Source organism: Halichoerus grypus, chromosome 2 (assembly GCF_964656455.1).
Source record: "Halichoerus grypus chromosome 2, mHalGry1.hap1.1, whole genome shotgun sequence".
In the NCBI taxonomy this organism is placed as follows: domain Eukaryota; kingdom Metazoa; phylum Chordata; class Mammalia; order Carnivora; family Phocidae; genus Halichoerus; species Halichoerus grypus.
In genome coordinates, this window is record NC_135713.1 from 60,624,091 (window position 1) to 60,638,311 (window position 14,221).

Here is a 14,221-nt window from a genome sequence, read left to right on the forward strand (position 1 = left end):
GGGGAGGGTTTACAACCTGATGTACCTGGTTTTATTCAGTCGATAGGTACCGTGAGCCCTCGATGGGCCAGCACAGGGGCCGGCCCTCTTAACGCTGTCAGTGTTTCCCAACAGGGAGGGACCCTGTTGACATTCCGGGTGGGGCAGTCCTTCCCACTGTGGGAGTCCCCCACCCTGCAGGATGTTTAGGATCCCTGGACCATCCCCATTCCACCCCCAGTCATTGTGATAATCAAATTACCACCCTCATGGGTGGGACTGTTCGAAGTTTAGAACCTCTAGGAGAATCCCGAGCCTTTAGGAAAAACAAGGAATGCCTGCCTGAAGAGAAATCTCCCACAGTAAATGCTTCCTGCCTCTAATCTGTTTCTCAGAATTGGAGAGGAGTCCCTACCAAAAACATTTTGGTCCCATTTTGATATAATGTCCCCTTCTATAAATCAGAGGAAGGGTGGGGAGTGGGGTGTTCAGGCCTCTTACTGGGGAAGCTGTGACCCAACTCAAACAATTCACAATAGGCACAGTGCATGCACCGGCCCATGGGAACAGCACAGGCTGGTCCTGGAGTCACCACCGACGAAGAGAATTCACTCAAGGCCCAGCCTGCAGGGGCTGAGAGAGAAGGATGGAGAACTCCAGCACCTTCAAGGTCTCCTGGGGGTGTGACACGACAACAAAAGCACCATTCCTCTCCCCGAATGGCCTAGGAGTCTCCGGGCATATGGCAGATGCCCTGCCAACGAGGGGGACAGGAAGCCCTGTGGTGGCACCTGCCGGGGAGCCACAGGCGCTGTAGTCAGCCAATCCAGGGTGACTGTGCTGCCTTGGGAAATGCATTTGCCTCCCAGAGCCTCAGTCTCCTCATCTGTAAAATGGGAGAGCAGCCCTTATTTCTTAGTAGTAACCTCCATGACTCACCCAGCACAGGGCTTCGCCCTTCCTAGGTGCTCATAAAAGAGTAATCACTTTTTGTTTTGTTTTGTTTAAATGGGTTATATGATATTGACTCATACTCTGCAATTAAGAGCACACGTTCTTTCCTCAACCTGCAGCTTGGTTTCTTAAGACCTGCCTCTGATAGGCTAATTCATCATCCGTCTGCAGCAGACCTGGAGCCCGGCTCAGGCCCTGGGCTGTGGGGCAGAACCATGTGGCCAGTATCTCCTTGGCCGGGGGCTCTGAGTGAAATGCCAATGGGGGCAATGGCCCTTTATCTGTGCCTCATGGGTTTCTGTGTGAGTTGTGGGGAAGGAGGGTGAGCCTTCCCTGGCAGGCCAGCCTTCCTGGAGTGGAAAGGGTGCTAGGCGGAGAGCACAGCCTTTGGTGGGAACGGGCAGGCTTTTGTTTTCCAGTGGTGGAAGGCCAAACTGTAAGTCTTATTTTTCAAGCTGCATCCTCTGCCAAGTTGGCTTCCCCAGCTCTTGCTGGGATGGAAAATTGTACAGGGCTGCTTCACCCTCCCCCTGCCTTTGTGCTAACAAGAGACTTGCTTTTGTTCTGCTGACGCGGCAGTCTTGGCAGAAAACGGACCCCTAGGAGAGGGGATGTGCCTCCCATGTATCCCTGCCCTTGGCCTTGGCCTCAAGGAAGAGCTAAGAGGTGGGCCATGAAGGGATGCTCTAGGGGTCCTGGGGCCCAACCACACCTCTCTGAGCAGCAAGTGGGTGCCCCAAGCAGGGAAAATGGGGCTGAGTCTCTGAGAACAGCATTTTCATAAATTCGTGGGTGGAAAAGGATTCCGTAACCATGAAAGCTTTCAGGGGCTTGGGAGAGGGTCAGCTCAAGTTCTTCCCTGTGCTGGGAAGTTTTTTCACAGCTGGCTTTTGTCTTTCATCCAGTAAAGAGTTATAACTCACTGCTTTCCTCTCCTTCCTTGAAGAAAAAAACCTACGTTTGGGGTCCAGTTCAACTTGAATATTCAGATTGATCATTTAAGTATGACCCTAAAATATGAATACCAAGAAATTCCCAAGGAATGTCCCAGGATCCCGTTTCTGACTTTTGCAGAGAACCCACTATGTGCCAGGGAGAGAAGCTTTGTAAAGCGGGAGTCATTGTCCCATTTTACAGATGGAGAAATTGAGGTTTGGGGGCAGGGGGTTGTCATCTGTGTGAAGTCACAGAACTGGGTCTGTTTGATTCCAAAGCATAAGCCTGGAGCCCTGCTAGTTGGCTGTTGCGTTGGTACACTGGGTTTTCTCCAATAGGAAACAAAAATTATAGTGTGACTGCACACTTTCTCCGTGGAAGAACTAAAAATATTAGTTTTTTTAGGCAAATGGTTCTCCCAGTAGATGGGGCCTGGCAAATACATCTACCCTGTCTCTAAATCCACTCAGTGATGCCAATATCTGGAAGAACCACTCGACGTGCTGATGGCAGAACCCTGGAGTAGGGAGGAGAGAGTGGGCTCCTGTGGGACTCAGGGAGTCCCCCTCCTCTCAGGGCCTGCTCCCTTGCCTGCAAAATGGAAAAGATCTAAAGGGCACTTCCAGCTCTAAATATTTGTGATTTAGGGCGACTATCAATTTGCTGATTATCTGTACATAAAAATAATAGTAAGTGCTTGATTGCTGCTAGTTATGTGCCACTTAGCACCTAGCTAATCCTCACAACAACTCTATTATTTAAGTATCACTATTATCTATAATTTGCAAATGAAGAATGAAACTCTGTGTGCTTAAATAATTTACCGAAGGTAACAGTGGATGAGCGGGGGGCACTGGGATTTGAACCTGGGCTGTTTGACTTCAGGCATGAATTTTGGAGCCAGCCAAAGCCGTGTTTGAAGCACAGCTCTGCTATTTGTGCAAATGATTATAATTTCTCTGAGCCTCAATTTCCTCATCTGTAAAATGGGCACAGGGTTGTTCTGAAGACTAAACAAGGTAATGAATGTAAAGCACTTAGCCCGGTGACTGGCCTACAGTAGACATCCAATATTATTACTTGAGGTAATAACTCTGGTTTAGGTAGCCCATTTTTTGGAGCTGAAGCCTTAATACTATTCCTTTGGTAAGGAATTTTTTTGGGGGAAAGAAACACTTAATGTCTGAAGGGCAGGGATCAGCCATGAGGGTATTAACTCCTCCATAGTGCCTGGAGGAGCGCCTGGCACTCAGAAGGTGCTTGGTAGCTGTGGCAGATAGGCAGGCAGATTTCTTTTTCTTTTTTTTTTTTTTTAAAGATTTTATTTATTTGACAGAGAGAGAGACAGCTAGAGAGGGAACACAAGTAGGGGGAGTGGGAGAGGGAGAAGCAGGCTCCTTGCCGAGCAAGGAACCCGATGCGGGGCTCAATCCCAGGACCCTGGGATCATGACCTGAGCCGAAGGCAGACGCTTAATGACTGAGCCACCCAGGCGCCCCTAGGCAGGCAGATTTCTAAAACGGACCCCCAAAGATGTCCCATCGTCATCCCCAGAGCCCCAGAGCCTATACATATGATGAGATCTCACTCCTGGGATCATGTTACGACATATGCCACAGTTCTATTTAAGAGAGGGAAATTATCCTGGATTAGCTAGGTAGGTATAACGTAATCACATGAGCCCTTAAAAGCAAACAGCTTTCTCCAACAGGTGGCAGAAGGGGAAGTCAGAGAGATTCAAAGCACGGGAAAGATTCAATGCTCCACCGCCAGCTTGAAGATGGATAAGGAACGCAGTCAGCCTCTGGAAGCTGAGGGGTCCCTGGCTGAGAGCCAGCAAGGAAACATGTATTCTACTTCCATAGCTGCAAGGAATTGAATTCTGCCAACAACCTGAATGAGGCTGGAAGTAGATTCTTCCTAATCCTCCAGATAAGAGCCCAGCCTGGCCAAGATGATGACTTCTGCCTTGGGAGACTCTGACCAAAGAACCCAGCAGCACCTGCCTGGACTTCCTACCAACTGAACTTGAGGTAATAAATGAGGGTGGTTTTAAGCTGCTAAATTGGTATGAATTCATGACACGGCAATGGCAAAGTAATACTGCAGCCATAACAAAGATGCCACTCACTACAAAAGCTTTATGAGCTCTAATTACTCCCACTGCAGAGACAGAAAATACTGAGGATCCTGGAGGTGAAGTATCTTGCCTAAGAAGATGGTGTAGCATCTAACCCCAAAGCCCATATTCTTAGGCACTAATTTCTACAAACGGCTGGGACTCTGGTTATTAGGACAATGCCCCAGGAAGCTGAGCTGAGAAATGTGGGGGCTATCCTGGATCCCCCAGAGCCCCTTCTAATAGCATGTGTCTCACCCACCTGGCAGAAAGGGAATGATCCGCTGTTTGGGATCCTTCTGTCCTCCTTCCATGGGAAATTTGTCCAACATCTGCATCTAAACAGGGGGAGAATAGCAAAAACGGAAGCCTTTAATATGATAAATGCATTTCTGACATTTTAAGGGAATTATGTGAAATATGTGATTTGATATATAAAGGCTCACTGTGTTCAGCTTTTCAGAAACCCAGACTAATGGGAAGGCAATGTCAACTGGACCTAGGATCTCCATGAAAACAATTCTCTCTGTTCACAGCCGCCATATCAGTGAAGGCTCAGAGCTGGGAGAGACCACTGTCAGTTTTCCTGGGGGTCTCCAGCCACAGGACCTGAAATGTGAACAAAACCCCCAGAGCCACCAGAATTCCACTGACAGCTGGTCAATCTGTTTCCCAAGAATTGCAGGTTTCGTCAGGTAACAAACCACTGGGACTCAATTTATCTGGTTAGGTCTATGCCTGTGAGATCATTACACTCCCCTGCCACACTAAGGTTCCCCAGGCTGGCCCAACAGCCCCACTCTGTGCTAGGTACATGGGGTTCGGAGACGAAAAGACTCGAAGTCTAGAGAGACGGAAGAGGAAATAAATCCTTACAGGGTGGTGTACGAAGCACCTTCAGAGGTAGGTGTAGGCTGCTGTAGGGGGGAGAAAGAACAGGGGCCCAGTCCCCAAACTGGAAACCTTTACTACTGTGATAAACGCCTCTCCGATTTGATATACAAAATCCCAAGGACCTGTTGCTTGTGGTCTTGGGGAAGTGACAGACCCCGGGTCTCATCTTTAAGTTGGCCATAATGATACCAACATGCAGTGTTACTTTATGGATTAAAGTGGGGCCGTGGTAGTGACTGAGGCTGTCATCAGATTTCTGGTTCTTCTCCTGAGCACACGGTAGATTTGTACGCCCCCAACCCCTTGCAGTGGGATGTGGCCAGTTAAATGTGAGGAGAAGAGACATGTGCCACTTTGGGGTGGGAGAGTTATGAGTGGTGCGTGATTCACCACCCCCACTTCTTTCTGCCATGTGACCGGCCACACTGCAGATAGTAGCTTCTCTGCCCCGGAGGGTCTGGGGTCCCCAACAACCGCCGAGGGAGATGGACCCTTGCTGTACAGAGAGGCTCATCATAGCAGCACAGCCACCCTACTGGTACCTGGGCCCGGCATTCAAACAGGAAGGGAGTCTTGAGCCTCCCACGTGACGGCTGGAATGTGAAAAGCCTGCTCATCGCTTCTCCTCCAGCAGAAAGTCACCGTGGCATTCAAGATGCCCCTCTGCAGAAGGAAAGAAGCCCCGAATAGCCCTGGAGAAATAAGCACGGCTAGTGCGTAGGGGGAGGGAGGAGAGGTCTCAAGAGAAACAGGTTATCCGTGCCAGGCACGGACTAGATTCTTTAGACACATGCTCTCACTAAATATTCCGAACACTCCTTCAAGGTGGACATGATCAGCCAGGAAACTGGAGCCCAAAGAGGGAAGAAATCAGCCACAGGCCTGCAGCCAGCAAGCGGCGCGGCCAGAGATGGAAGCCCGTGGCTTCTCCGCCGTCACACCAGCCACCTCGACGAAAACGGATTGCTCTGTGGGCCTGGGACACAGGCGGGGGGCTCCCTGCCCCGTTGGTGCTGTCTTCTGTGATGCCCCTGGGGAGGTGGGTCCGCCTTGGCTTGGCCGGCACCCTGATGGGCTGCCCAGAGGTCACGGTCTGATTTGTGGTTTCCCGTTGGCCCTACTCTGTGCTGCGTGGCCATGGGACATGCTTGGTCCACCGTCATTCAGCAACTGGAGAGCCCACAGCAGGCCTGCTGCAGAGGCGGGCTGCTTTCTTTGAATCCAGGAGCTTTCCGACTCTGGGACAAAGTAGGTACTCAGCACCAACCGACCAAAGCAACGAAGGCAACTGAGTGGAACACTCTGGGAGATAGCTTCACGTGTTCGCTAAGTGCCCTAGTTAATACTTTTCATGTCACTAATATTAAATAAGAATTAGTCACCACTCTAACAGTTGTTTGGCAGTTTACGGTTAGCAAGCCTTCGCATGCATGATTTGATCTGACCTTCACAGTAACTCTGTGATATAAAGGTACACTCCCCATGTCCCAGATAGGGGAAACTGGGGAGCGGAGAGGGACAGCTGCTTGAGGTCACCCAGCTGAGTGGTGGTCCAGCCAGTTCAAGGACCTTAGTCGAAATCCCACTCTCTTTCCTTAAGGTCACTCTCAAAGGTGGCTTTGGAGGGTCATGCAAGCGTGAAAAATCAGCCTGAGATGAAGTAAGTTTAATATTCTGTGCACAGGTGAACAGCATGCTTTCTTTTGAAAAGTGGGTGATCGATCAGTCTCAGCCACAGAGTCTTTTAGAGATGATAGGTTTTGCCTAATGCCATCTTTTTTGGTCCTTCTCAATTTTGTTAGGACAATGCTGGAACACCAATAAAGGGAACTCAGGCGAAAAAAAAAAACAAAGTATGCACCAGTAATCCATCCGCCTGACCATGCCCGTTCTCCCTTCTCCCGGCCTCCTTCTGAGCCTCTGTCTGAAGGAGGCCAGAGGAACAGGCCTCCCCCAGTGCTGCCTGTGGTCTCTGACAGTGTGTCTTAGGAAGTTACTCTCTCGTCCCTTGTCCTGACTTGCTTTTACCCAGACAAGCATGGCCCAAAGAGCTGAAGTGTCCTCTCAAGTGTTACTGATTGAGGCAGCAGACCCGGGTTTCATGCTGCAAAGTCTAACCACAGATGGTACCCCTGGGGACCAGACAGTCCTGGGGTTACATCCTGATGCTTCCTCAGGCCAGCTGTGTGTCAGGGGCCAGCCTCCTTGCTCAGGGAGCCCGAGTCACCATCTGGGGAACGAGGACCACAGTCTGCTTGGCAGAGTCACTATGTCTGTGAACGCCGAACGTGAGCCCTTTGGGACATCCAGGTGCTCAACAACAGATCCCCTCTCTCCTGGCACTCCGCCCATAAAGAAGACATTATTCTAAAAGTTATTTGGGAATGATTTTTAGTAGTTTGTGAGGCTGTGTGTTTTAGAAATTGTGTTAAATATACTTAACATAAACTTTACCATTTTGAACATACAAGGAGTGGCATTAAGCACATTCACATGGCTGTGCAACCATCACCACCATCCATCTCCAGAACCTCTTCATCGTCCTAAACTGAAACTCTGTCCCCATTAAACACTAACTCCCTATTCTCCTCCCCCAGCCCCTGGCAACCACCATTCCACTTTCTATCTGTACAAATCTACCTGTTCTAGGTGCTACATGTCACGGAATCGTGCAGTATGTGTCCGGTGTCTGGCTTATTTCGCTCAGCCTCATGTCTTCGAGGTTCATCCATGTTGTAGCAGGTGTCGGAATGTCCTTTCTTTTTAAGGGTGAATAACATTCCAGCACGAGGCTGTGTTTTAAGGTTAGCAAAACTCCTCAGACTATCCAAGTCCCCTCAGGAGCCAGAGCTTGGTTGTCCAACAGAACCTTCTGCAATAATGGCAATGTTCTATATCTGCAGCGTCCCTTACTGTAGCCACTAGCCCTAGATGGAGCTCCAAGGCTGAGCACTTGAACCGTGGCTCCGGAGACGGAAGAATCCAACTTTTAATTTTATTTAACTCTTATTAATTTAAATAGCCTCACATGACTACTGCTGTGATCATAGACAGTGCAGGGCTGAACTATAACACCCATCCTCCTCATTTAGCTTTACCCAGTTTTATTTCACTTTCTTTATCACTCTGTCAATGGTAACGACAATCTAAGAGGACTATTTGCAAGGACAGGAGATCAGAGGCCTGTGAGCTATTTTGCTTTTGGTCTTAGTGTGTCCAGATTCATAGGCCACAAGCTGCTTCTATCCAGAGGGCTGTCATACTTGGCACCCACAGGCCACATTCCAGACACTCTGTGGGGACCCCCGGACCCAGGCTGTCTGCAGCAGCAGGACCAGAGGCATGCTGGGCTAAGGCCAACTGTAGACTGCTCTCCTTGGAAACTAGAAAATCCATCCCTTCCCCCCAGATAATAAAAGGGAGTGGTGCTTGGGGTGAGGAGGACTGGAAACCGAGGAGGAAAGTGAGTCAGTCTGGGGGACGGGAAGGGAGAGGGAGCCACGTCAAGTGGCCACATTGCAGGCCTCCAAGGGGGATGAGGGAACACTCCATCAGCAGTTTTCAAGATCAGCTTGTGGGAGAGAGAAAGGAGACATGCTGTCCAAGGAAAACAGTGTGGCAGCTGGCGTGGAGGGCCACACGTGGTTTGTGTTAGTGGCAGACTGGACTTGGAGGGGTTTTCTGCCTCAGTATCACAAAGCCTCCCGTCCCAGAAGAGCCAGAGAAGGCTGTGGAGACTGTCATGCACAGTTGCCGACAGGGTTGCTGGGAAGCCACGTGGTCCTTGGAGCAGGACACGACATACCCGGGGCCGCGTGACATGGCTCGCTGTCTTTGGAGATTCTGTCCCCTTGAGGAGCTGGTCCGGGGACATGTTAACATGCTCAGGTGTCCTGGTGGACATGCCACGTGGGGCCTGCCTCCCCTCCCGTCTCTCCACCTCGCTCTTCTCCCTGCGGCCCTTCGGTCCAAGTCAGCAGGTCCTCAGTCTGACTTCCTTACTGGTCTGCCTGCCCTCGGGCCTGCCCCAGCACCGCCTCACTGGTATGTGCTGGGTGCCTGGCATACAACTGTGCAAAGAATGAATGAGTAAAAAAAAAAAGAAGGTGGTTATCTGGTCTGGTCAGCCATGGAAAGCCCTCCCCTATTCTGCTGTCTAGGACAGGAGAAATCAGGTTCCAGGGGGCAGCAACAGGACCTGGACTGGGATTCAGAGGCAGCTGACCAACACAATCTCGCTCCCTTCTCTTTCAGAAAACAAGAACTGCTGACTGTGTGGGAAAGGGCAGCTACAGTACTGTCTCAGCTACCCACCACCGAGATGGCCACAGCTTTTCAGATGGGAGGGAGGAAAGACTCCATCAGGCGTGTACATGTGGGAGGCACTGCAATTTCCGAAGACAGTGCCTGTGTGTGAGGACCCAGCCCGGACAGTACTCGGATAAATATGGCTGGCGGACTCCGAGGCCAGCTGCTGGCTAGGATCTTGCCGGGCAGCCTTCCCGGCTGGGCCAGGCCCGCCTGGGGAGTGGGAACCCTTCGGCTCTGCCACCCCAGTACCTGCCCCCAGAAAAGATGAGAAGACACTCCCTTCCCTTTGGCCTCTGGGGTGGAGCACGGGGGCTTCCGGGCCAGACACGCTCCAAAGCTCAGAAGTGCACTTGGGGCCGTCAAAGTCCCAGAGAGGGGACAGGCCAGTCCTGTCTCAGTCCCACTTGGAAACAGTGACTTCTGCTCTGTGCACTGGGACAGCCGCTCCCATCTCTGGATCTCGGTTCCCTTCTCTGGGGAGAAACGAAGGTGCAGATCCAGATGCTGCCCCCGCTTTCCTTTAGCTCGGGGATGGGCTGCATCTAGAAACAGTGCCCCCTGAAAGCCCCCGTCCCTAGGAACAGCCCTTTCTGGGTCCCCACAGATGGAGTGTCCCTGTGTACAGGACACGTGTGATGGCACTTCTCCCCCGAGCTCCCTGCTGGGCAGAGTGACCCAGCTGGCCGTGTCCCCTGCCACCGGAATTCTGCCAGATGCCCAGCTAGAAATCCTGCCTCTACACCTTTGCACACGTGGTTTCCTCTTCATGAAAAGCCCTCCGCTATCCTGCCGGCAGGTCAGCTCCTTACTTCGGGTCAAGGCCCTGCTCAGGTATCAGCTCCTCCAGAAGCACGCTGTGCCTGAGGCTCCCTGGCTGGGACAGAGGTCCCTCTCTGCACACCTGGGGTCTGGCTCAGCACATATTTAACTGTGCCTTCCGCCGGGGAAGCCCTGGTTCCCCTGAAGACCATGATGCCGGCCTGGGGGGACACACTGAGCCAGTGGGAAACTCAGAGGGCAAAGGCCGCGTGGCACGGTGTAGAGCGGAGCCCTCCCACATCTGAGGTCCGTTTGTGAAGGGCCTGTGTTGTGCTCGGAGCAGCCCTCTGCAGGACAGGCTCTGCCCACGTCTTAGTGGGAGCGCCAAACGGGCCTCCGAAGGCCAGCTCTAGGCAGAACTCTGAGGCAAATCTATCTTGGAACAGACAGATGTAACGCCAGTGCTGGGCCTCAAGGAGGCTGGGGGGCTGAGTGGTTAGGAGCACGGGTTTCAGACTCAGCCATACCTGGGCCTGAATCCCAGCCATGCTGCTTCTGGGCACATGACTCTGCGTCTCTGAGCTTCTGCTTCCCTGTCTGTGACTTCGGGCTTGTAAGTGAGGACTGAATGAGAAGGCACAGAAAGTGGGCACCTGGCGCATTTCAGTAAATGCTCGCCGACCCCGTCACTGCATCACTCAACCAAACCCCATTTCCTCTAGGCACTGCCCTCAACGCTCTGCGTGTTCTGGCTGTCCCCACGCCCTGCTCGGATGCCAACTCCCTCTGGCACACTGGGATGGACTCTCCAGCGGGGGCCCCGGCTAGGGCAGAGAGGGAGGTTCAGAGAGGCCCGCCCAAGGCCACACAGCTGGTAACACAGAGCTGGGACCTGACACCAGGTCTGCCCATTCCAAGCCCAGGGCTCTATCATCTGCACCCTCGTGTGAATGAGACACGAGGTCAGATGACCACTAGACAGTGGCAGGCATGACGACCAGGGTCTGGCTGTTCTAAGCGTAAGAGGGTTAGGAAATCATACCGGAAGGTGAACTGTCATAAAGGGGACCTTCTCGCTGGTGACTGTGAGGCTCTTTTCCCACAAAGGAGCCTGAGACATGCTCCTCCTTTCTACCCCGGGCAGCCTCTCTGTAGACTACTTCCTCTGAAATAGCCTGAATGTCCTGCCCCTACCGGGAGGAGCATTTACTGTTTTCTGTCATCTACAGGCTATTTCTCCCTCTCTGGCAGTAGCTGTCTGATTCCTTCTGGGGAATCTTCTACTCCTCGTTAGTCTACACACATTTTACTCCAGTCCCTAGGCTGGCCCTGACTGGCCCAGCCATTGACCCAAGATGAACCAATGAGACTTTTGCTTAAATTGTTGGGGGTGTTCTTCTTTTTCCTGAAGCCACTGAGCTGACCTGTTGGATACAGCTTGGAGCTGTGGCCACCACTACCACACACCACCCTGCTTGGGCACGGAGAACGCTAAGAAGTGGAGAAAGGCAGGTCCTCATTGACATTTTTGCCCCTGGATCCAGCCATACCTGAAGCCAAGGATGCTTAGACGTCTCAGTTACATTTAGCTAATCAATGTTCTTTTTGAGTAATCCATTTTGACTGGGTTTCTGTCATCTGCAACTAAAACAGTTCTGACTAAAACAAGATCTCACAGCCAGTAAGTGGCAGCATTTGGATCAAAGCCCAGGATCTTAACCACTCTATTAAACTGGCATCATCTCTTCCTCTAATCTTTATGCCAGTTCCTAGCAACAACCCACGCCCATCAATAATCCCAACAGCTGACATTTGCTCAGGGCTTGACAGCCCAGAAACTGCTCACACATACCACTTTTTAAAAAAAGCAATTGAGACATACTTCATATACCATAAAATTCACCTTTTTAAAGTGTACAATTCAGTGGTTTTTAGTATATTCACAAGGCTGTGCAACCATGACCATCACCCAATTCCAGAACATTTTCATCACCCCCAAAAGATACCCAGTACCCACAAACAGCCTCTTCCCCTTTCCCCCTCCCCCCAGCTCCTGGCAACCATGAATCTGCTGGATCTACCTCTTCTGGACACATATCACCACTTTTAAGTCCATATAAACCTTGTGAAGTAGCCACTAGAGAGAGGGACACTAGAAGCAAAGTGGCTAAGAGTGCAGCTTCTGGTGTCACCCGCCCAGTTTCAAATCCAAGTTCTGATGTTCACTAGCTGTGTGACCTTGTGCAAATGACTTAACCTCTCTGAGCCTAAGATTCTCCATCTGTATAATTGAATAAGCTTAACACGAGGATTCCATGAGTATCATCTAGATGCTTAGCAGTCAGTGCTCCAGAAATACCGGCTCGTTCTGCTGTCATTACCACACGTTACCGATGAGGACAGAGAGGCAACACAGGGGTTAAGGGGCATGCCGAAGGCCACACAGCACAGGCTGCTGGGCCCCAAGTCTCCTGACTGAGTCCTCTGCATTTTCCATTACACCACACTGGCCTAGCTGTTCCTCCACGAATGCCTGGCCCTCCCCATACTCTCTTGTGCCAAGTTACTTTTGGAAAAAGCCAAGGTTACTCGGCAGACAAGAGGAAGGGGAGGGTGGGATCACGAAATCATCTTACTTCAGGGGGTCACAGCCCCATGTGGGCTGGCCTCCTTGCCTGGTCCTTGAGAAGAGCTGACTTTGGCTGGTGGGGTCCTGCCCTCCTCTCTTCCAGTTCCCCGCTCTGGGGTGTGGGGGTTGGGGAGCAGGCCACTTCTAGGACAGCGGGACCCTCTGGAATTCCGTGATGTTCCCACTCCAGCCACCCATCTGGGACTCTTTAAAGCTGGCTGAAGCACTGCCTTTAGACTATCAGGGAGGGGCGTCTGAAGCAGCTGTTTATGTTATAGCAAACCCCCAATTATTGCCAATTATGCCGAGTCGGGGAGAAAACCTCATTTTTAAGTTCTGGAAGAAATAAGAAAGTTGAGTCAGAACAGGAGAGTCAGGGAGGACAGGCTTTGGGCCAGGGAGACTCGTGATCATACTCTGGCTCAAGCATTCCCAAATGATGTCACCTCGGGCAAGTCTCATCTGAACAGAGGGACAGCTAATGACAGTTAATGTGCTTACTGAGCGAGGCACATCTTGAGTAACAGTCACAATGAATGCACAAGGAAAGTGTTTTCACTCTTAACATGCAGATGGGGAGACTGAGTCTCAGAAACACACAGAGGTGACACCAAGCTGAGATGTAAAAGGCAGAGCTGAGATTGGAAACATCTGTCTAATCCCAAAAGTCCAGGTCTAAAGCCCTGGGTATGCTGCCTCATTGGCTGCAGAACAACAGCTATTAACATTTCCAGAGTTTCTCTCCACCCCGTCCTCATCCAACCTCTCCTCCTCCAGATGATGCTGTACCAAACGCCCAGACCCCTCTGGCCATAGCCGACAGTCTCGGAGGTGGACCCAGCACTCCTGGGACCATCAGATTCTTTCTCTCCTGGAGACTGGACCCAGCACCTAGAAACGCCAGAGTGTTGGCAACACGGAAGGACATTTCAACTGGGGGACTGCAGTGCTATCTGGGGATGTAGGCCAATGGTCCGGGGAGGAAGCTGGTCCAAAGAGGCCATCAGGAAAACAGAGTAGGCTCGATGGGAGACCCTGTGGCCACAGCGATAGATGGCTGGGGAGCTGCTAGGCCTCCGAGGGCCGTTCAGTTGCTGGCTCTGGGGCCCCGTGAGGCCAGCTGCATTTCCTGCTCTGGGGTCCATGGGGCACACCTGCCTCTTCCCGTAAATCGACCCTACTCCTTCCTCTCTTCCTGCCTAGCTGCTCAGGGGGTGTTGGCTCTGTGGATGTCCATAATCCCCAGGATAGCAATCCTGATTGTAGCAGTTCTATTGTTTCATTGTTCTCTGCCCTCTGTTATCCTTTTGGAGGTACCAGGCAGGCAAGAGGCTTCTGGAAGCAAAATACAGGTAGTCCTCCCTACACAGACCCGCTGTGCGTGAAAAGTCCGTTGAGCAACTTGCAAAAGTGTTTACCCAACATTCAATGTCTGAACTGAAGACCTGCTGTAATAGATCCACAAAGATCACCCCTGCATCTGGGTAAGAGGGTATGGATCTCGGTCATTCTCAGACAGGACTATTCCTCCTACTCATGGCGTTCAAAGGTGTTGGGCATCATCTTCCTTGCCTTTCCCCCAGGGTTCAGCCCCTTCCTGGCCCCCATGCTGCTCCTGCCAAGCCTGTTTTAAATAGTAC

The 14,221-nt window shown here is 51.5% G+C and overlaps 1 protein-coding gene across 2 annotated transcripts in view; it reads right to left on the reverse strand.

The window, feature by feature from the left end:
• Positions 1-14,221, reverse strand: part of SH3PXD2B (SH3 and PX domains 2B) — a 102,223-nt gene that overhangs the window by 56,002 nt on the left and 32,000 nt on the right. For both annotated transcript variants that reach the window (XM_078066875.1, XM_078066874.1), the window contains exon 3: positions 4,251-4,326. In XM_078066875.1, coding sequence (XP_077923001.1) covers positions 4,251-4,326 — 76 coding nt within the window. The remainder of the gene's footprint in view (positions 1-4,250; positions 4,327-14,221) is intronic.